The sequence below is a fragment of the Seriola aureovittata genome, chromosome 1 (assembly GCF_021018895.1).
Source record: "Seriola aureovittata isolate HTS-2021-v1 ecotype China chromosome 1, ASM2101889v1, whole genome shotgun sequence".
Taxonomy (NCBI): Eukaryota; Metazoa; Chordata; class Actinopteri; order Carangiformes; family Carangidae; genus Seriola; species Seriola aureovittata.
The window spans coordinates 6,224,196-6,245,890 of NC_079364.1; the positions used below are offsets into that span (position 1 = coordinate 6,224,196).

Here is a 21,695-nt window from a genome sequence, read left to right on the forward strand (position 1 = left end):
GGTTAGAGCAGGATATTTCCAGACAAGAATGCAAGGGCTCTGTGTTTTTTTTTTTTTTTTCCTGGGAGATGAAAGAAACAGCTGAGGGTTTATAAATAAAGACACATTTAAAGCCCTGCTCACTGCTCCAAGAAAGATCCTCTTGTATTTTTGACTGCAAGCGGCTTCAGTCCCACACAAAAGACCTCAGGATTTCACAACTGATAAACTAGAGTTACCCCAGCCTCGACAGTGATGGACACGGTGAGCAGATACTTTCCTTAACCGATTCCAGTGAGAAGAAGTGTTGAATATCCAACAAGCAACCTGGAACTGGTGTGTGGATATTTACCAGTGTGCAAAGGTCAGAGGAAGATGATAAAATAGTCTTAATATTTCTCTCCTCATTGGGTATCACTAAATATCCAGCATATAGTCAGAGTCAGCCACCAAGTCTTCAGGTCCCCCTCCCCACACACTGTGCTCATCTGTGCCATGATGGTGATGAGGATTACAGGAGTATTATTGTCCAACCACATCAACCTGCTACTGATAGAACATCCTGATGACCCCTCTCCACCCATACTCTCAGCCTGAGTCCAAGCCACAGCAGGACATACCACCCATCCTTTCCCTTGTAAGGCAGCCTTTGTGGGAGACTGTATTTAGGGAAAATGGCTAATATTTAGGGACTGGAACTTGTAATGTTAGCTGGGCACCTATTTTAAACGGGGCCCATGAAGTCCTATACATAGCGCCAACAGTAAGAGGACCACATATAGGAGGAGGAGAGAGGCTGGAGTATTGGTGGCAGCTTACCCCGTCAGAGCGGCGACACAAAAAGCTCTTTGGCTCTCCACCTTTTCATTCTGTTTACCTCCTTTGACAGGGAAAACCTCTGATGCTAGGGCTGCTTGTATTGGGTTTAAAATAGTGGGATTTCAGTAGTAACAGTAACATTGGTTTGAACCCAATAGGTTTCAAACATGAATTCATCATAAATTCATCACAGGTTTCAATTATTAATAGAGAAATGAGATGAGATAGGAAGATGGAGAAAGAGAGAAAAAAGGTTTATCACACAGATTTCTTGGCAATGGATTTATTTCATTCAGTAGGTTTTGTTTTGGTTCTGAGCTTCAAGGCTGAATATTTAAACCAACAAGCAGGTGAAGCAGAGCCCTGTGTATTTCCTCTCTCGCGAATGTGGCCTCCTCCTTCCACCTGCCTCAGTTAACTTACAAACAAACACTGCGTTTTAATTTCACATCTGAGCTACTTTTAGCTTAGTTTGGCTCTGGAGATCTAATGTTATTCACGGGTAAAAGGAAATACAGAAAATTCAAACACATAGAGGGATACATCTGAGGAGAGCTACATTGCAAGTGAAGGAAGATGGAGATCAGTGTAAATATTTATCATTTTAATCTTAATAAAATTTACAAAGCCAACAGAGGCATCCAGGGAATTCACTGCAATGCTTGATGTATCAATATCAGATTAGTAAGTACCTGGTTATAGCTGACAACGAGACCATTTAATTAACTGGTAATAAAAACCTAGCTATTCACTGTATGATTATAGGTGAGTAATTAATCTTCTTTCCTCCCAGGGTCAGACTCTGGATTAAACGTATTTCACAAATATGCGATTTGAGATTTTTAATACATATAATGTAATAATTTGCATCACATTTTGTATATGTATTAAAAATGGTGCTTAAACATTTGGCAGAATGTTAGTTATTGCTTTTACAGTATGTGAGATGAGGGTCGGGCAGATCTAACCATTACCATCAGCCAATCAGGTGTCACAGTTAATTAACAGTTATACAGGGTGATGTTTAGGACAGATGAGTCTTATGTGGGATAGGGTTTCAGGCAATCTGCAATCTTTACATTAGTGTATGATTTCTCCAGTCTTAGCCAAGCTCTTTGTAACAGCCTGCCCCTGCCTTGCAGTCCTGACGAGTGGAGGTGGCAGTCAGCCTCACAGTCCCCTGAAGCGCTCCGTGTCCCTGACGCCTCCCATGAGCGGCCCCAGCAACCAGCCTCTGGGCCATGTCTGGCTGTCTCAGGAGGACCTACGGACCACTCGAGGCCCAGCCCCAGACCACGCACCTCTATCACCCCAGAGCAGCATCGCCTCCTCAGGCAGTGGTGGCAGTGAGCATCTGGAGGAGGCTGGTTTAGGAGGTGGTTCAGGTCTGCATCGTAGTTCCTTTCATGAGGAGGGCAGTGGCATGAGGGGTGAGTAAGAAAGACCAGTCAGAAGTACAATTCAGCATTATCAGCATTATCATGTACCCACAAGGTTGTATAGTTAGTAATGTTGTGGTAGTGTGGTTTACTTTTAGAGTCTGATCCAGTGTAAAATCTGTCACAGAGAGACTGACTGAATGAAACAGGAAATTAAGTGAATTGTGGACTAGCAGCAGCTTCAGGGCGACAGTATGGGGCAGCCTCAGAACCAGCCCATTGTCAACTTAGTGACGGCATCACTAGATGGTGATTTTTTTAATCTTGATTTCTAAAAGTAATTGGCAACTCCAGTAACTTTTTGAGCAGACATTTTTTACTTTCTTTGTCTTTCCCTGCTTGCTCGCTTTTTCAGAAATTACAAGAAGAGGGAACAAGTAGAAACTACCATTAAAAAGCAGGGACATGTTTGTTGTCAACTTTATGGTCTCATTTAATGGTAATTGTACATTTAATTTAACAATAATGTTAGTAATATTGTTAGTGCAAGGCATTTTGACATTAACCTCCTAAGACCCGAACTCTTGCATGGCGTGCATTTTCAATTTCTCTTTGCTATTTAGGCTGATTGGGACCTGATGAGTGTAACAACAAAGAATTATCTTTTTACATGATGTAGTTTCTGAGAAAAATTATGTCCACATATGAGGACATTAGTTTTAAATTCCGATTACTGAGCGGCAGTATAATATCCTCATATGTGGTCACCAGGCCCTTGTTGAGAAAAAGTTAGTATTGTGGTCTAGAGAACCCAAAATGTGAGGTCCACATATGTAGACGCCAGGTCCTAGGAGGTTATTAATATTACCTTCATTTGACAGTATAAATAATGACATTCATTGTTAAGTGATTTAAAATTTTGCTGTTAGATGTTCCACATAAATTGTTTGGCTTTCTAAAGGCAGCTGTGCCGTAGTATGTTCATGTTCTGGGAAAAGATGAAGGCAGACAGTGCAGGTCCTGTTTTTACTGCTGCATGGACTGTGTCGTAACACTGGTCTGTCTTTCTGTGAAGTGTTTAAAGACATTCTGGTAGGATTCATGAGGAATGGGGAACTTCTCTGCCCTGCATATGGGCTTCCCTACAAGACCCGAGTGATAACAGGGATAGAGACATGACCAATTCAGTGGAGAAACTTATATGACCGTCTGCTATGTGTGCCTCACAAACATTCAGCTGGAGGCTTTGGCAAGTTGTTGATCCGGTCGGAGTAGTTTGTCAGGGAAAGCAGAGGCCAGAACTGCTGACCCCACTGACCTTACTCTGTCTACACTGGAGTTAAACCTCTCATGTAGTTCCTGTCTTTTCTTTTTTACAAAGATTTGTCATGTTGTCACCAGCTAAACCTGTTGCAAACAAAATGAACACTTCTCATTTACAGTCCTAAGAGAACGAGCTGAAGCTGTCATTTGTCTATTTCATTTCAGAGGAGAATGTTAAAACCATTTTTCAGTTTTGTGTTACTGTTAGAAGAGACTCTGCACCAGGTGTCAAGTATCAGATGGGGAAATAAGATTCTTAATTTCCATGATGTTACAGAACATTGACTTCTCAAGATTTAATCTAAGATAAGGTGAACCCCCAAATGTTTTATTTTTCTTTCATCGCAAACTTAATTTTAAACTCTATCACAATATTCATTATTCAGCTAAATCAAACAACTGTCTAACTGTGATCAAACACTCTGCTGAAGTCTGTATTACTCACTGGAAGGTGGAGCTCTGCTTGTGTATTGAAACTCCATATCAGGTTGGGTAGGTGGAGATTAGGGAAGATGTTCAGTCATACAAGTCCCTGTTCCCTCTCAGAGCTTTTACAAGTGTGTCTAAGTGAGCCCTCAAAAAACAACAAAGACATAGACAAAGGAAAAAACAAAGGAATAACAAAGTTTCATAAAAGGGAATGTTTGTTGGTGCTTCTGTTATAAACTTGTAAGCAACAAAACCACTAAAACACTAGGCTTCACCCTGAACTCCAAATGATAACAAAGCTGTCTCAACAACTAGCTAACACTTTCAGCACTTTGAATGTTGAGTACGGACAAGTTGATCATTAGTAAGCATTTTTCCAGTGAGCAGTGTCTGACTAAATATGTGATCAGTAACAATTAGATTAGTCAATCCTTTTGCCAACAGCATGTCATACACATTTGCCCTAAAAACAAGCAATTTTTTTCATATGTGCTTAAAACATATTACCATAGGTCTACTGTTATCTTTTACTATCTGCAGGTTTTGAAAAGTCTTAAAAAGCATTGGTTTAAGTTTCCTCAAAAAAATCCATTAACATATTTTATTATCAAAGGTCTTAAATATAAATATATACAGTAATGTTACTTATGAAATGTTTTTGTGTTTGGGTTTAGGAAAGTACCATTGTTCCAGATCTCTGATGTTATATAAAATTCATGTGTGGACTCAATTTTATCCGCCCATTTCTACTGCTTATCCGGTTCATGTTTAAAGACATTATTAGGAACTATCGTTAAATACAATAAATGTATTTATTTTTTCTTATGTGTTACATATTTGTATTGACAACAAAGATAAACGGTGTAGATTGAATGTTGTCAGCAGCTATGATAATGTAATATGTGTGTGCATGTGTGTTTTCTGTCCCACAGATGTTCCTGCGTGGCTGAAGAGTCTCCGTCTCCATAAATACGCCGCTCTCTTTTCCACTATGACCTATGATGAGATGATGTCACTGACTGAAGACCAGCTAGAGGCACAGGTTTGTACACACTCACACACATAGACAGAGTTAGATTCAGTTTTCAGTCAGTTTTGGAAGAGGATAATAACTTTACATGGACTTAGCTATTACAGGATGCTTTCTATTCTATTCACTGATGTAAATTGTTAAAAATGGATAAACTGATTCAGTCAACATTATCAAATACATTCAGTATAAACCTTATATAATGCACCAATTTAGATTTGTTGACATTGTTGACACAAGTTGAGATTTGTATGCAAGGCAAGACTTCATCCAAGGACAGCATGTAGTTCAGGTACATGAGAGGCAATAAAGAATGAAGATGAATAAGAGCTTAAACAATACTCTGTATTAATATTGAATAAAAACATCATCTTCACGTGACTAGTTTTAATAAATCTTAGTTTTGAAAATCAAAATAATTTTGTAGGTAGGCTTAGCCAGGTCATGTTGAAAAGCTGATAATGGTGGAATATATGGTACAATAACAATATATTAGATAAAGATGCTGAGGACACAGAGGATGCAGCTAATATTAACATAGCTCACCGGGAAGTTGTAAACTTCCTCCAGGTGCTGGTAACGATTTCTCTGTCTCAGCCTAACATATTGCACAGCTACACTGAGACATGCTGAACTCCAACTAAAAGACAAAGAGTTCCTTTGTGTGACAGAGCATTCAGTATACTGCTGTTGGCTTGATCTGGAAAATACCTGGATTGTCAGTATCCGTCCTTCATGGGACATGTGAGAATTGAAATTAGCCTCAACTGAAATCAATTTGCTAGAATCAGTTTCAGCATTTTCGTCCTCCCAAATAAAATTGAGTGGATAAGTTAAGTCTCGCCTCACTACTTACATTTTCTCAAAAAACAGAGCTGTCACGCCCTCTGCTCTATTTTATACACTGCACACGTCTATCTGAAACTTTAGGTATCAGTCTACAGACCAGTATTTTAACAGATGTCTGACACAAATTTCTTTCCTCTAACAGAAAGTCACTAAAGGAGCAAGACACAAGATCGTCATCAGCATTCAGAAGCTCAAAGAGAGGCAGAACCTACTGCGCAGCTTGGAAAAGGTCAGAGTGCCTGTATACCATCTCCTTCTCCTCTTCCTCCTCATCTTCACACAGAAACATTTTCATGAATTTTCTTCTCCTACCTGAAATCATATGTAATTGGAAGTCTTATTTTTAGTTTTTTTAATTGGTGATTGAGCTTGTAACCTTAGTGGACACCACCTCTCTTTCCCAGTCTGTGAGAGAGTTAAAAGGGTGGCCATTCTCAGTTGGTGTTACGTATCTGAGATGGCAGCTAAAGGAACACCTAATCCAGGAAGGAGAGTTTTGGGCTCCGAATTTAAACCCATCCGCTTCCCCCCTCCCCACCCCTCACCCCTCCATTCAGCCTTCGAAGCAAGACAATGGCGCTCAAGGGCACACCACAGGAGGGACTTCTTGGGCCAGCTAAATTCAGGCTTAACCTTTTCACCAACGCTTCACTTTAAAATTTGTTACCACTGCATTTGTAGGGCTAGGGAAACAAGACACCTGTTGCTTGGTATTTTGGGTTTACACAGACTCATGTACGGCTCTGTAATGGGTGGGAGGCAGGCTGATATGATGCACGTGGACTCAAGTAGTAAAGGAAGACTAGACGTATGTATTTTTGGTATTACTTTATTCTGTGCTGTATCACATGGCTGTTTGGTCAGGGATCCCTCACCATCTGTTTGTCTCTTGATATTCAACATATAGGTCAGAAGTAACAGATTTTTTTCTTGTATGGTTACAATTAAATCATCAGAATATCATCATAGCTTCTGTTAAGTAAAATCTCTTCATTCTTTCTAATTTTTCGGATCTGCTCTCCCTCTTCCATGTCCTTCCTATCCTTTACCACCACCAGGACGTGTTGGAGGGCAGTAATCTGCGCGCCCCGCTGCAGGAGCTCCACCAGATGATCATGACGCCTATCAAGGCTTTCAGTGGTGGTGAAGAGGCCTCCCTGCAGCGCCCCCTCCTGAGCCCTGAGGGCAAGAACGCTGCACCTGGCTCCCACCTGGGTGGGGGAGGTGGAGGGGAAGCAGAGTCAGGCGCAAGTGTCATCGCAGAGGGGGATCTACCCGGCCAGTTCACTCGTGTTATGGGCAAAGGTGAGCTTAATGCACCAGTGATAAGTTGAGATTGTTTTCGTGGACTCAGAAAGGTTATTGTTTTGTTTTAATATCTTCTTTTCCACCTCTACCCCATCCTCAGTTTGTACACAGCTACTGGTGTCGAGGTCAGACGAGGACAACATCAGCTCCTACCTACAACTCATCGACAAGTGCCTTATCCATGAGGTAAACACACACAATTTTCATGTCAAAATGAAGGGGAAAAAAACAATAGATCACTTCATATACATACAGTACATACATACTTACCTGAGTTTCCCCTAGGGGATAAATAAAGTAGGAACAGACGATACAAGATGTTTTGGTATGGTATCAATATAACTCACTGGGAATTTTATTTCCAATAACCAACATATCTATCAACATATAGCCTGTTATCAAAGTTTTATTTTTTTATTCTTCATTTTATTATTCATGTAGTTAGTACGAATTAGAAAATCAGGTCAGTAAAAAAAAACATACCCTGGGATCCATACCATGGATCATAGTTCTGCTAGTTTAAAGAGAAATACTGTCATCCACACCACTCTCTGTCTCTATGAAACTCTTCAGCTGGAGATACTGAAAGTCTCGTTGTAAATATGATCAATGTATCATGCTTTCGATTTTCTCTTTATGTTATTTGTGTCGACACAGTGTACCTGAAAATCCTGAGTCATGCTGTGCACCAGTCATGCCTTATTTCATCCATTCATGCTTCCTGTTCTCCCCTTTCCCCCTCCCTGTCAGTCCTTCACTGAGACGCAGAAGAAGAGGCTGTTGTCATGGAAACAACAGGTCCAGAGGCTGTTCCGGTCCATTCCCAGGAAAACCCTACTTGACATAGCAGGGTACAGACCGCAGAGGAGGTACACACACAGACATTCAGGAACCTTCATTTTCCTGTCTTATTGGCTCTGATGGAAACATTTCAACTTTAACAAAACAACCAGTAAAATCCAGGTTGTAAGTAAAGACTAGAGATTTCTGTATATAAATGACTGAATGAGTGAGAAATGTCAGAAATCCACTTGGACAGATGGTTTTTCTGTTCAGAGGATCAACATGTGGAACTCCTTACTCACAGAACTCAAAATAGATCATGATTGGATCAACTGAAACAAGAGGGATCAGTCATTTAGTCATGGATGGTCTGGTGCTTGTTGTTTTATGGTACTTTTATTTTATCATTATTTATAAATTCTGTTTGTTCTGTATGTATATTAAAGGCCCATCCAGGGATGAGCTTTGAAAATGAACTTATGCTATAAATGATGTGGTATGTGGCATTGGTTCATGCTATATACTTCTCTCTACACAAATAAACATTACACACGTACAGCCACTGTATATTTTCCATACACACAGAGAAAAGAAAAAAAAATGATTGAACACCAATGTAGACAGAGAAGTGAGTTAGAGAAAGATTTATTCTTTAGGTTTTAGACAAATGGTCACCTCAGTTAGAGAATAAAGGTACATTCTCATTAGCATGGTTAGTCAATATTTAATTAATGTAAAACTCAAATAAAGAATTATTAAAATGGCTGACTGTTTTTTATTACATTCAGATTGATCCATTTAACTTATTTAGCTCCTTCTTGGCCTATTCATCTCTTTATTTGTAAACTTTAGTGATTTACAATTAATGATGAAAACTTATTTCCTTGCCTATTTCTCACTTTTTGTTTCGTCCTGCTGTAGCCGTTTTGGCCAGTCTAACTCTCTCCCCACCGCTGGCTGTGTTGGGGGCAGCGTGTCGACCAGGAGGAGCCTTCGCCAGTTCCAGATGCCCTCCAGGAGCTTGCCGGGTGCCAGGCTGGGCCTGTTGGGAAGCGGGGGGCTGCTAGGACCCACACCTCGCAGCTCCAGCAGCACACCTACCGGTCCCAAGCAGGGGAGACAGGTGAGTCAAACCACCAGGGAGAAAAAAGCAAATGGCTTTTATTTATATGCATGGAAAAGTGTTTATCTTCATTATCGCTTAATCTGTCAATTATACTACAGATTAATTGTTTATATTATAAAATGAAAATAGAAAATAGTTAGGGAAAAGCCCAGCAAAGTTTCCCAGAGCTCACAGCATAAGACGGATCAATTAATGGATTAATTATTTCAGCCCTTAACTGTTAAACGATTTATGGTTTGGTTCATTTTCACACAGAATCTTCAACACCCTCAGCCATTTTTATATTTAGTGTGTTATTAATTATAATATTACTTATAATAATAATACTTATTATACTTATTATAAATGACTAGTGGATAGACAGATGATAGAGGAAGACTAGTTTAGATTTCCCGAAAAGCCTGTGAATTTATGTCATCCAATGCAGAAAAACTAGATTCATGGTATTATCATATGTGCATGTAGTGACTGGAATGCTGAATGGCAGTGGTGTTCGTGACTGTACAAAGGAACATTTTGAAATGTGAAATAATACATTCCAGGATGTTTACAATAACCTGGGCAGCAGAATTCCTTCTTCAGCACGTATTCCTCCTAAAATAGTCTTTTTATTCCATTCTGAAAAAATGTGGGGTGAGGAAGAGGAGCAGTGGTGGTGTTTGGCGAATGAAGTGAGGTGGATGGAACTTGTAGGCAGGTCACCCCACATACCAGAGGCCCTGCGTCAGTGCCGAACACTGAAACAGGAGGAGCTGTGGAGCTGTTTCAGGCCCATCCTGGCACACTTGGTCTGGGCTGACACAGTTCATAGTGAACCTCTCTCTCTCCCTCCATCCCTCTCTCACTCTTCCTCTTTCTCTCCCTCTCATCCTTTACAATGGGAGGAAATACCTCAGTTCCTCCTTGTCATGCTGGGTATCCTTGTGTGGGACTGTAGTGTGGATGTGTAGAGAGAGAGAAGGAGAAGGAGGGTGGGAGGGAAATATGTGAGTCATAGTTTGGGAGAGGTAGTTGTGGTGTTGGAGGAGGAGGAGCAAAGACAGAGAGAGAGAGAGTTTATATGAGTATGTATGAGAGAGGGAGTGAGAGAGCCAGTCAGAGGCAGTGAGAACAGTGCACAGGCATTTCCTGTTTTTCCCTGGCCCACGGCACTGGAGAGCCGTGAGGGGGGGCAGAGGGAGAGAAGGGAGGGGAGGGGCATGTGGTAGTGGTGTTGGGGGTATAATAGGCAGGTTACAGTGAGGAATTCATGTGGTGAGTGTCTGAGACTGTCATTAGGTGTGGGCCAGACATCCAGACAGGAGCGTGGGGGAGGCGAACATGTTGAAGAAGCTGTGTCCTTGATCTTAAAAAAGACTTCTTTCAAGTGTGAAATTTTATTTCATAAGCTTTTTGATCAGTGAAAGTTTTATCAGCGTGTGATCAGTGAATGAGCATGAAGCAAGAAGAGGATGTTTGAGCATGAAATTTGTTTTATATGTTTTATGTTTTATATTATATTATATGAGAGAAAATAAATGTCAGTATTTAATCTTGGTTATCCACAGGTCATAAATTAGAGCATCCTGGTGGAATAGTTTTTTTAATACTAAAATACTAAAATAGATTGAATTGTTTACATATTAAAATGTAATTATTGTAAAAAACATATATATATATACATATTATTGAACTTTCTATGGACCTCAAGATACATTCAACGTTTGCCATTCATTCATTGTGCTTTATCCAGTAAATATTCATTTAATTCAGACAGAACTTGCATGAAAAAGGACTTTAAAAGTTTAAGTTTAAAAGTCTCAAAAATAGAGATTGGTGACACTTTCAGATAACCTGATAATATTTATCCCGCCAAGCGTTATCTAAGCACATTTCTGTGTGGAGTTTAGTTTAGTTTCTGCATTTTGAGAGCAGAAGAAATTTTATGTGTTTTGTCTTTCATTTCTTTTTCTGAACAAAACATCACATAAATTATTGGTCAGATTTTCATGAAGTTTGAGAGACACCAGTAGATGAGACATTGGTGGTGGTTTCGATTTTCAGCCATTAAATAAGACAAATGTGCACTGATACTGATACACTGATATTACAGAGGAGTTTGCATTTTCAAGAAATTGCTTTAATGTTTTGGTTCAAATATTCTCCTCAGGGTCTGTGGTTCGCCAACCCTGGAGGAAGCAACAGCATGCCCAGCCGGACCCACAGCTCTGTGCAGAGGACCCGCTCCCTGCCGGTTCACACCACGCCACAAACCATGGTCATGTTCCAACAAGCTGGTGAGAACACACACACACACACACACACACTGGCAATATTATTAACTTATGAATCCACAGTATTGGCCTTGGCAAGAGAAGATGAACAAAAATGCAATTAAATGTATTTTAAGTGCTTCTAGTTACTAGGAATCACTTTTTATTCCCAATAAAAGCATTTCTGATTTGAGCTGCCCTGTTGTCACCCCTGAACCCCCCCTAGTCTGCTGTTGGTCTGACAACCCCACTCACAGTGTTCACATAGGCTCAGGTCATGGTAACCATCAGCACAAGGTAGAGTGACCTCTAGTAGCCTCGGCTGACTGGACTTTGTCCCACAGGAACAGTGGACGGTAATAGGACAAGCTAGGACTCCCTCAGCTCTGACGTGCGCACATGCACACACACACACACACACACACACACACACACCACAAGTGTCTCTTTTTAGACTGAAGAGGAAAAACAAATTTAGAAAAGCAGGAGAGAGGAGGGAAGTTTGGTGGAGGGAGAGTGGGGACTGTACGTGAGAGAGGAAGAGACGGAGGCAGGCAGGGAGGGAGGAAAGAGTCAGAAGAGTCTCACAATGAGGCTCTTTGTGCAGCAGGGACGGGGCTCCCTGGCCCACTTTCTTTCCCTTCCTCCTCTCCCTGATTCACTCTCTTTCTTAACTTTCCCATCTCTCCTTCCATCCCTCCTTCGTTCTCTCCCATCCCTCGATCTCTCCGTCTTTGACAACTCTGCAGAGTCATGCACACATAGCAGTCACCCTCAACGGTGGCTAGAGCTGGGTCTCGGCCAGAGTAACTGATTTGAAAGGTTAGACATTCCCCACCCCTCACCCCCTCTGTGTCTGTGTATATACAGTATGTGTGCTCTTTCTTTCTCTCTGGCAGCCGTTGGAAAAAGGCACTTATTAAGTAAGACACAGTATAAAAAATGAGGGGATGAAGGAACAAGTGTGTGTGTCCAGTTTTTTTCAGTGTGTGTTTGTGTCATTCTAAGTCTGTGTATACGGGGGGGGGGGGGTGTTGGAGTCTATAAATAGCCCAGTGTGGACTACTGGGCCTAACTCAGCTTTTCTCTCTGGCCACAAGGGATTTGCACTGCCCAGCCTGTGTTGAAGACTCAGCTAAGGACTAAATGGCTGGAAGGGGTTGCTAGGCTGTACCAAATATACCCCCCCCCCCCCCCCCCCCCAATACACACACACACACACACACACACACTCTCTCTCTCTCTCTCTCTCTCTCTCTCTCTCTCTCTCTCTCTCTCCAAAACAGTCTCCACCCTGCTCACAGTTGAAACCTCAATGATTAATCAACTTATCATTTTTGCTCTAATCCATTCCAGACATACATGAGCATCCTCTGTTCTTACTTTTATAACTTTGGCAAAAGTAGGTTTTGCTAGAAATTAAACAAGGTAACTTCCACACAGTGTCTCTAAACACTACTACATGAAGACACAACACATCAAACATTATTTTTAGTTTTCTAACCAGGACTTTATGGCAGTGTACGAAGGGTACCGTTGGTTAGGAAAGACTGTGAGGAGATAACACTGCCATCATTATTCTGTGGTTTCTTGAGTCTCAAATCAGGCTTCTTGATATCAGTTCTGTTGCCTTATTTATTCAAAGTGTTCATTGATAATTATAGTGTGAAATAATTATAAATGTCATATTTTATGCAGTTCAAAACAAAGAATGCCAATTAGTGAATGTAAAAATTTGTCCGCAGTCCAGTCTCAACTGTTTATACACACACATGCACACACACACACACACACACATATACACACACACACACACACACGCACGCACGCACGCACGCACGCACGCACGCACGCACGCACGCACGCACGCACGCACGCTCAGTCACAAAAGACGCCATGCCCCTGTTGCAGCAGTGCGCTGATTGTTTTGATGTAGCATGTGTCTCAGTGCTGGAGTTAACAGTGTGGTATAATCAGATTATCCCGGCGACACTCTGGTTGAGTAGACAACATTGTCCCAGTGGATTTGTAGCTGATGTGAATTTCATTCTTTTTTTTGTCTTCCAGCTCGTCAGATTTACTAAAAAGAAATTGAATTATGAGTTTGTTTAATTAAGATCACAGGCCTCTGATGGAGAGTTTGTGAAGTCATGAAAAATCAGATGCAGCTTTTTAAAAATGAATCAGGAACTTGATTAGTTGAAACTGATATTGTATATAAAATCTTCCATGGAGAGCATTGACTGTAGGAAATCATCAGGATGTTTTGTTCACATAATCTGTTAGTACTGAATATTTTTATCTCTGACACTAATGTTGCATCAAATGTGTTTTTGTCACTATACAGATCATCAGTTACCAGTGACAGAGCCAGACATCAACAATCGCCTTGAGTCTCTGTGTCTGAGTATGACAGAGCACGCCTTGGGAGGTAACGCACAGTTTTTAATTCCTAAATATTAAACTTTAAAATATAAGACACAGAAGAACGTTTGAAGCATCCCTCCTGTTAGTTTTGGATGTTTGTTCTTCCATTTTGATGTGTTTAAAAATGTAATATGAAAATGCAGTTAATGAAAACACTGTCTCATTTTTTGAAACCATTGAATACTTTCGGGGTCTTGGGCTTGTCCTCAAGTCACCCCAGGGGGCCGTGGCACCCACTAAAGGAAGCACCGTCATTTGATTGTTGTATCACAGTGTGTAGATTGTATTGTATTGTAAGGTTTTATTACTACATCACTCAGGTTGTTGTTGACAGTAGTGCACTGGTAGCAAACAACCACCAGAAACCTGTAAAGTGTTTATATGCAGTTTAATTATTTTCATTGTTTCTGTTACTTGGGTATACTGTTGACATGCCTGAACATAAACATATAGGCAGGACACTCTTGATTCCAGTCTCTCAGGCTTCAGTCTTCAGCGTGTCTGTGAAGGCCAGCAGTTGGATCTGACTCACCAGGACTTCTGTGTCATGTTTAAAGCCAAATGCAAACTCCAAAGTCTCCAAAGGTCATATCAGTCCATCAGTTCGTGAGTCATGTCCAAGCTAGGTCTCGAGTTGATCTTAACACCGATCTTAAGGCCGACTGGCCTTTTCAAACCCCCAGCCAATTATCCTGTTGTGTGAACAGAATAAAGTCTGGATATTCAGGCCCATCGATAACTCCAGACTTGTTGGAGCCCAACAATGGTTTTTCAGATGTGTTTGATTTGGTTAGTACAGTCTGGCCAAGCAGTTCCAAAACTCGCCAAGTTTGAAATTTGACAGCAATTCTGGCAATAGCCGAGGTCGGTTCAGCTCAGGAGGGAAATAAAATGGGAAGTCAGAGGAGAAAAGTTGGGTTTAACAATGACTTTCATTCACAACTGTAATTTACATCATCAGATATGACCTGCTGTGCAACTTTATTTGGAGGATTACATCATATTTAAAACACAGACAGTTATAAATTGAGTTAAAGAAGTCTCATACAAAGTTTTTCATCCGTGTTATCTTCTAATGATGTAACATGAAAGTTACACAAACTAAGTTGTAGCAAAGGCTGGCAGAACAGCTGTTTGTTGTATTCACATTGAACTTTAGAGGAAGAAATGGCAGAAAAATTGCAGAAAAGGTAGCGCGCTTGTTTGTGAAGCCCCATCATAGTCCTGCTGTTTCAGGTGCACATGTTCATGATGAGCGGGGCAGTCTGGTATTTTGACTTAGACTTAAAATATACAAATACTCTTTTTCTTTTCCTTAGTTATTGACTTTTATAAACCTTCCCTAAAATTTGAAATGATGTGCAGTTGTTAGAGATCTCAGATATCTGATTGTTGTAAGACTTATTTTTAAGTATAAGACTCATTCATAAGACAGACTAGTCCCCACTTACTGACGTTCAGTGTGGGCAGCAGATCTTATGAAAATGACTTGACAGTGCTAGTGTGAATAGAAAACCTTGATCACAGAAGAAGCACTTTTAAGTTTAGCAGCTTTATAATGTAATGGACATGGCCTTAGTCAAGTCAATCATTAGGTGACGTGGTTGTACAGAACATTCACATGTACAGTGAATTTAAGTCTGGGTTAAAGTCAGTGCCAACCTTCCCCAAAACTTGACTGAGGTGAAGACAGTGGGCCTCAGTGCTCGGCACAGAACGGTGGACAAGTGCTGCTTTGTGTGTGTGTCTGTGTGTGTGTGTCTGTGTCTGTGTGTGTGTGTGTGTGTGTGTGTGTGTGTCTGTGTGTGTGTTAGGTGGAGAGCAGTCTGAGCAGAGTGTGTTTAACTTAAGAAACTCCTTCGAGGTCAGAGTTTTGCCTTCTTCTAGTCGTTTGCACCCAAACATCAGGTCGGCTTTGATGGGCTTCAGAAACACAACTTGGTAACTGAATCCAAACCAGCTCCAGGAAATTACCCAAAACACAATGTTTCATGAGTGTGTGAGGAAAAGGATGTTGACATTTAGTCAGAGGTAGGTCGTTTTTGGAAAACCCGGTATGATAAAAATGAACTGGTATGATGCTCATATAAAGCTGCTCTATTTTGTCATAATGTACATTCCTAAACTCCAGCGAGCGTAAGTTATACTGATGTAGGAGCACAGACAAGTCCATCAGATTTAATTTGGTTTTTCCAAATGTCAAACCTGCTGAGATGAAAACTCAACAAGTTAATTACTTGTGAGTCTTGGCTTGTGATGGATCCACACAGAATATAGTTCCTTCATTATAAAATACAGTGTTTCTAATATCACCATATCAATTCATTGCCTTGTATCACCTTACAAAAAAATTAATTTGAGAAAAAGAGAGCACTAGTATCTGATTATTACTCTGATTTGGCAGAAATCATGAGTTGATGTATCAGACTCGGTATTGGGAGAAAAAATTTTGATCGGTGGATCCCTTCTACTAACTATAACATGAGTTTATTTTAGGTGACACAGTAAGTTTATTAGAGTGAAATTTTTTTAGGTTAAGACTAGGTGTGAACTAATCATGAAAGGATACAGGTCAACAGTTGAACAGCTTACTGTTGAACTTGAGCACTGGATTGTTAATCAAATCAAGTGTTAGTAGCCACAGCTTTAGCTTGTATCAGAATCTTGTGTTACACAGTCTGTGCTTTGCTATTCAACAACAGCACACAATGACACGAACCTGCCCTTTCAGTATCATAATGGAGGCTTTATTTCTATGGAATGAAAATGTCCACCAGTGCGTAGCCTGATAACATTTTCCTCTTCAGCCACACCAGAGGCAACAGCTGTCAGACTGTTGTTTTTCTCTGAAAGGCTCTATCAGTATTTTGACAGATGTGTTGTTCTCTCACCATGACAGTGTGGGCCCTGGCCCCTCACTGTTCACCAAGTCAGAAACGCTTCAGGCCTTCTTTACACACAGCTCATGGCACAGTAAGATCATGACTACACTTCAAATCAGATGAGGCTTTATTCATACAGTGCTTATAATAAATACTCTGTTGTAAACATGGTTAGGAAGAATGTAGAGTCATTGTTGTTGATGTAATAGTTGAAATAGAATAAATCTGTTCCAAAGGCAGACGACCATAAAAACTGGGGTAGTTTTAAGGAGCACAGGCTAATCTGCATCTATCTGGCTCACATGGAACAAGGAAAATGGTCGTATGTTGGTGCTGGATTGCTACGTGATCTGAAACCCTCCTGTGTACCAGCTTATTCCAGTTCAGGGTCACAGGAAATCTGAAGCCGGTCCGAGCATTCACCGGGCGAAAGACAGGGAAACAGGAAGGGTTAGTGTTAGGAGCCTGAGGACTTATGGCAGCCTTCTCACTGCTCACTGTTAACAGTTTCATCTTCATCAGTACGCCTGAATCTACATCCAGTGCGATGACTCTAACCCTATCTGTGGACACTGGTGAAGTTAGTTAACACTAACACCTTCTCTTCTCTCTGCTTCTCCTCTTTAGACGGTGCTGACCGCACATCAACAATATGAACTGAGGCCTGAGTGAGAGCAGCAGGACAGCGCAGGTTCACGGGGCTCTCTCACGATAAGTCACCTCGAGGTCACCAGCCCTCCCATTCCCTCTCCCTGTAGCCAATGGTAGAGCTCAACCAAAGGACCGGGTGGGATCCAAGAAACACAAGAGAGCCGATCATCAAACGGCCAACACAAGCTATCACATTGGCACCGTCCATTGGGTCGGAAAAACACACTTCCTGCTCCGCCAGCATGCTCACAGTCACCTGCATCTGGGTGAGGAGAGAGAAAAGCATTGAACACGACCTGGACAGTGTGTGTACAGCGCCCCCCCACCCCCACCCCCACCGGGGAGTCCAGAAGCAGTATTGCAGTCCAGTCAGCCCCAGCAGAAGGGAGACGCTGGCCCTCTGGATCAGGGCCCAGTGAGACTGAGGCCCCTTCCCTCTCCAACACCTTCTGGTCCCTGCACATCGACCACAGCTCGTGGCATCTTTCAAATCCATAACAGTACCTCAGACCCAAAAACAAGACAAGACAAGCAGAGCTACAAGGACGCAGAAGGAAGTTTGGGATTTCCTGGACTGGTTTCAGTGAGGACAGAGTGTCCAGGATGCTTTCAGAGCTTGGGAAGGCCTCTTGCTCAGTGTTGGGTGGCAAAAAAATCATTTATTTGTGTTGTATGTATTTATTGTTTACATAATGATGCTACTTTCAAAGGGTACAGAAACATGTATGAATTTCAGGTATGAATCGTGTTATATTCTGTAAAGCCTTGGCTGATTCCCATGAGTAGCTGTCACGCTAGTTTACAACCGACCTACTTATCCTTTATTTTATCAGCCAACAACAAAGACACAAATGTTCCCTTGAACATTTACCAAGAGAGAACGAGAGAGGAGAATGAGAGAGAGGGAGGTAGAGCAGATGTATGAAGACGGATAAGAGGAAGAAGGTGAGGTGGAGAAAGACACAGAAAGTAGGGAAGAAAGAATAAAGCTGAAGTGATGCAGGAAAGGGAAGCGGATGTTTAAAGACATCAGAGGCAGGACCTTTGATCGGCTGAAGATGACGGAGGAAGATGATGTCATGTCTAATCATGTTGTGAGTCTGTTCATGTGAGTGAGTGTAGGAGGAGGTCAATTAGGCACCGGTCAGTTACATATTGTTTATCCACAGCATGTACTGTATGAACTCTTTGAATTCAGAGCCTTTGCAGGCACAATACATGAAAATGTAGGTTCGTGTACACGTAAATGGGAGATGAATGCAGCTTTGTCGTCAGTGGGATCTGTCTGCATGTTCAGAAACTGGGCTCAGTAATTTTTCTAAAGCAGGGTGAGATGCTTAAGCTGCATGTTACAACTAAATATCTTTCTCAGTGGAAAAGGAAGACTGTGAAATGTGTGAAGTAGAACAAAACAGGAGGTCGATTTGGTTTCCACGCGGACCGTGTTGACCGATTGCAACATCGGAGAAATCACACACTTGTCAATCCATGAAGGGTAGTGTTCCCAGAGATTGTCTCACTAGTGCTTACCTCCACCTGCTGGCCAAACACAGTCATGGCGGCACAGACGCTGAAGTCCATGCACACACAGACACTGTGAACCAACGGCATCTCATTGAAAAATCATTGAGGAACATTTGGGGAAACTCCAGTCCTGGTTTAGTCTCAGAGACTGCCTGTGTAACATGGTCTTCTGTCTGGTCTGTCAGTGCAGGCCTACATGGAATATATTTTCTTTTTTTTAATTCTGAATCTCATGGTTATTCTGTGTCTTAATATTTATCCTCAGTTTATTGTGTATGGAAAACAGACTTTATAAGAATAGGTTTATATTAAAATAAGCTGGTTAGGAAACTCCCCTCTGTGCCGCTTTCAATTGAGCACGTGTGCTGAGAGTTCTGACCCTGAATGGTCGTCATTGAGGGCTGTTGATTATTATTGTTTTAGTTTCTTCATTAGTTTGTTACAATTCTATAGTACTTCCTTTGTATCCTGCACTTGATATGATAATGTGATACACTAAACTCCAAATGTTCAAGGCTCAAGCAGCAGTTTTGTGCGTTGGAGTCGGATGAATCGGAGCAGATTGAAGAGATGAGATTGACACCAACTCTTGAAAGTAGAGCTACAGTCTCAGTGGACAGAAAAGACTAAAGTGAAGCGGTAGAGCCACATCACACGGCAATGTTCAATCCCGCAGCAGAGACGAAAAGCTCCTGACACCTCTCGTTGACCTGAAATGATTTCTGCTTGTCTGATTGTGGACGTTAGAGATGAAAATACTCCTGGGCTGAATCATCCCACTCGGTTAAAGAATCATATCAGTGTTTGTGCATGTTTTAGCCCATTTACTATGATTTGAAGATATTTAACAATAGTTTCCATTCATCTTATTATGGTATTGAAATGAACAGTCTTGACACTCTTTACACACACTAACAAAGTGAATCCATCACAGTAAATACTGTGTCATTGTGCATTTACTTCAAGTTCTTCTGGTTTGAGGTTCAGTGCAGGCCGGGGCTGCAGCTAATGATTATTTTTATAATAGGTCAATCTGCAGATTATTTTCGAAGTTAATGGTTTAGTATATGAAATAGAGAAAAATGGCATTTACAATTTCTCAGAGCCCAATATACTGTCTTCTGTGTCTTTTCCACTGTGCTTGTTTTGTCCAGAATATTGAGATATTCAATTTACTGTCATATATGTGAAAGGAAAACAGTAAATCTTCACATTTGAAAAACTGGAACTTGTAAATGTTTAGAATTTTTCTTAAAAAATGACGGAAACGATAAATGATGAATTTTCTTTCGATCCACTAATTGATTAAAATACTAATCATTGCAGCACTATTGCAGGCTTTTGTAAAGATCTGCACCTGAAACTGAATTACCACACAGCAATAATTTAAACAAAATGTTGATTAATCACATTCTCAAGCAGGTTTCAGATCAATACAACCTCAATCTCATACCATTAGAGAAACCACTGGCCTCCTACAAGTTAAGGGAAATATAATATGGAAATCTAAAACACTACAGTTCACTTTAGAAAGAGCCAGCAGTGATGCCTCCACTGTGTGACCTGTATTTAATGGGCTAAAACATGCAGAAATCCTGTTATGGTTCTTGTCTGGAGCCCAAACCGCATTCTTTGACTAGTTGAATGTGGAGTCAGATCCAGTGATGGTGGCTTGACGGCACAGTTCAAATCTGTGCACACTCAAACAGTCCACACACACCACAGGGAAAGTGTGCGTCGTTAGTTTTACAGCCGTGACACCGCACTCTTCAGATTATTGTCTCAGTGTGTTGTGTTTTCTGCTCTTTATACTCTTGAGTGTGTAGGAAGCGAACACACACCGGTCATCTGTGCGTTTGTGAACGAGGATGAAGATTCCACCAAAGCACAAATGTGACATGAACCCGTTTGAATCCTGAATGGGGGAAACTGATGTTACACCTTTAACATATTCTCCTGACGCTCCTCACTGAGGCAGCATCAGGATCATATTCAGACTCTTTGAGTGTCACTGCCATATGAATCAGTACTTAAAGTAGATACAATTATTTATTCTTTTTTTTTTCATAATTTTTGCAGAGGTGATACTTTTACTCATTTAGGTGTATTATTATTTAAAGTACCATATGTATTAACATGTTATGGCTGGTGACCATACGTACATCTCAAATATTAACATAGTTATTGTTGACTGACTATTTTCTTTTTTCTTTTTGTTGCTGTTGAACTATAACCTTGTTTGTATCTATCAGTGTCATGTTGAGATTTTTCATGTGAAGTTTGGGTGTCGGAGCGCAGCTGAAAGCCGGAGTCGGCCCGTCACAGATACATCGATTCATGTTCAGTTACAGAAGTCACGTCGGACGAGCTGTGAGCAAACAAAACAGTGGTGCGTCGTCGTCGTTGTAGTCGTCTTTGGCAGGCCAGGAAGTAGACGTGTCCGCTCCGCCTTCCTGACATTAGATTAGTTTAGGATTTGTAATCTGGAGTCTGAACTTGGTGCTGTTGGTGTATTACCACCTAACATTATGGTTCTGAGTGGGAGACGTTTATAGGTTTCTAAGTATGTTACATTAAAGAGTAAAACAGGCATTATTCTATATTTTTCTTATTGTGAACAAATTCCATGAAAAAGCCAAATCCAACATTCAACATCTCTCAAAAGTTCCCAACTTCCCCTCCCTGTCAGTGTTTCTTATTGATCCTAGAGAAGATGGAAATTTTTATCAAAAATAGTTACTTTCATATTACAAATCTGTAATTATTAAACAAACAGAAGGAAATAGTGCATTTGTTGCAGACTATTTCAAGCAGCTGAGTAATACACATATTTTTTGGGCAGCAGGACGGTGTGTGAAATACACTACAGTGTGTGTTCAGTGTAATGAAGGAACATGTCATTGGCGTGTTTTTGATACATCAGTCACGTGTTGG

At 41.0% G+C, this 21,695-nt stretch overlaps 1 protein-coding gene across 2 annotated transcripts in view; it reads left to right on the plus strand.

Moving 5' to 3' along the window:
* Window positions 1–20,048, plus strand: part of samd4a (sterile alpha motif domain containing 4A) — a 50,499-nt gene extending 30,451 nt beyond the window's left edge. Inside the window, exons 4-13 of one of the 2 annotated variants that reach the window (XM_056372675.1) lie at window positions 1,941–2,228; window positions 4,862–4,971; window positions 5,951–6,037; window positions 6,867–7,113; window positions 7,217–7,302; window positions 7,867–7,985; window positions 8,821–9,022; window positions 11,175–11,301; window positions 13,625–13,708; window positions 17,214–20,048. In XM_056372675.1, coding sequence (XP_056228650.1) covers window positions 1,941–2,228; window positions 4,862–4,971; window positions 5,951–6,037; window positions 6,867–7,113; window positions 7,217–7,302; window positions 7,867–7,985; window positions 8,821–9,022; window positions 11,175–11,301; window positions 13,625–13,708; window positions 17,214–17,242 — 1,379 coding nt within the window. In that variant the 3' untranslated portion in view covers window positions 17,243–20,048. The remainder of the gene's footprint in view (window positions 1–1,940; window positions 2,229–4,861; window positions 4,972–5,950; window positions 6,038–6,866; window positions 7,114–7,216; window positions 7,303–7,866; window positions 7,986–8,820; window positions 9,023–11,174; window positions 11,302–13,624; window positions 13,709–17,213) is intronic. The other variant, XM_056372684.1, reaches the window with a different exon arrangement.
* Window positions 20,049–21,695: the final 1,647 nt, after the last annotated feature.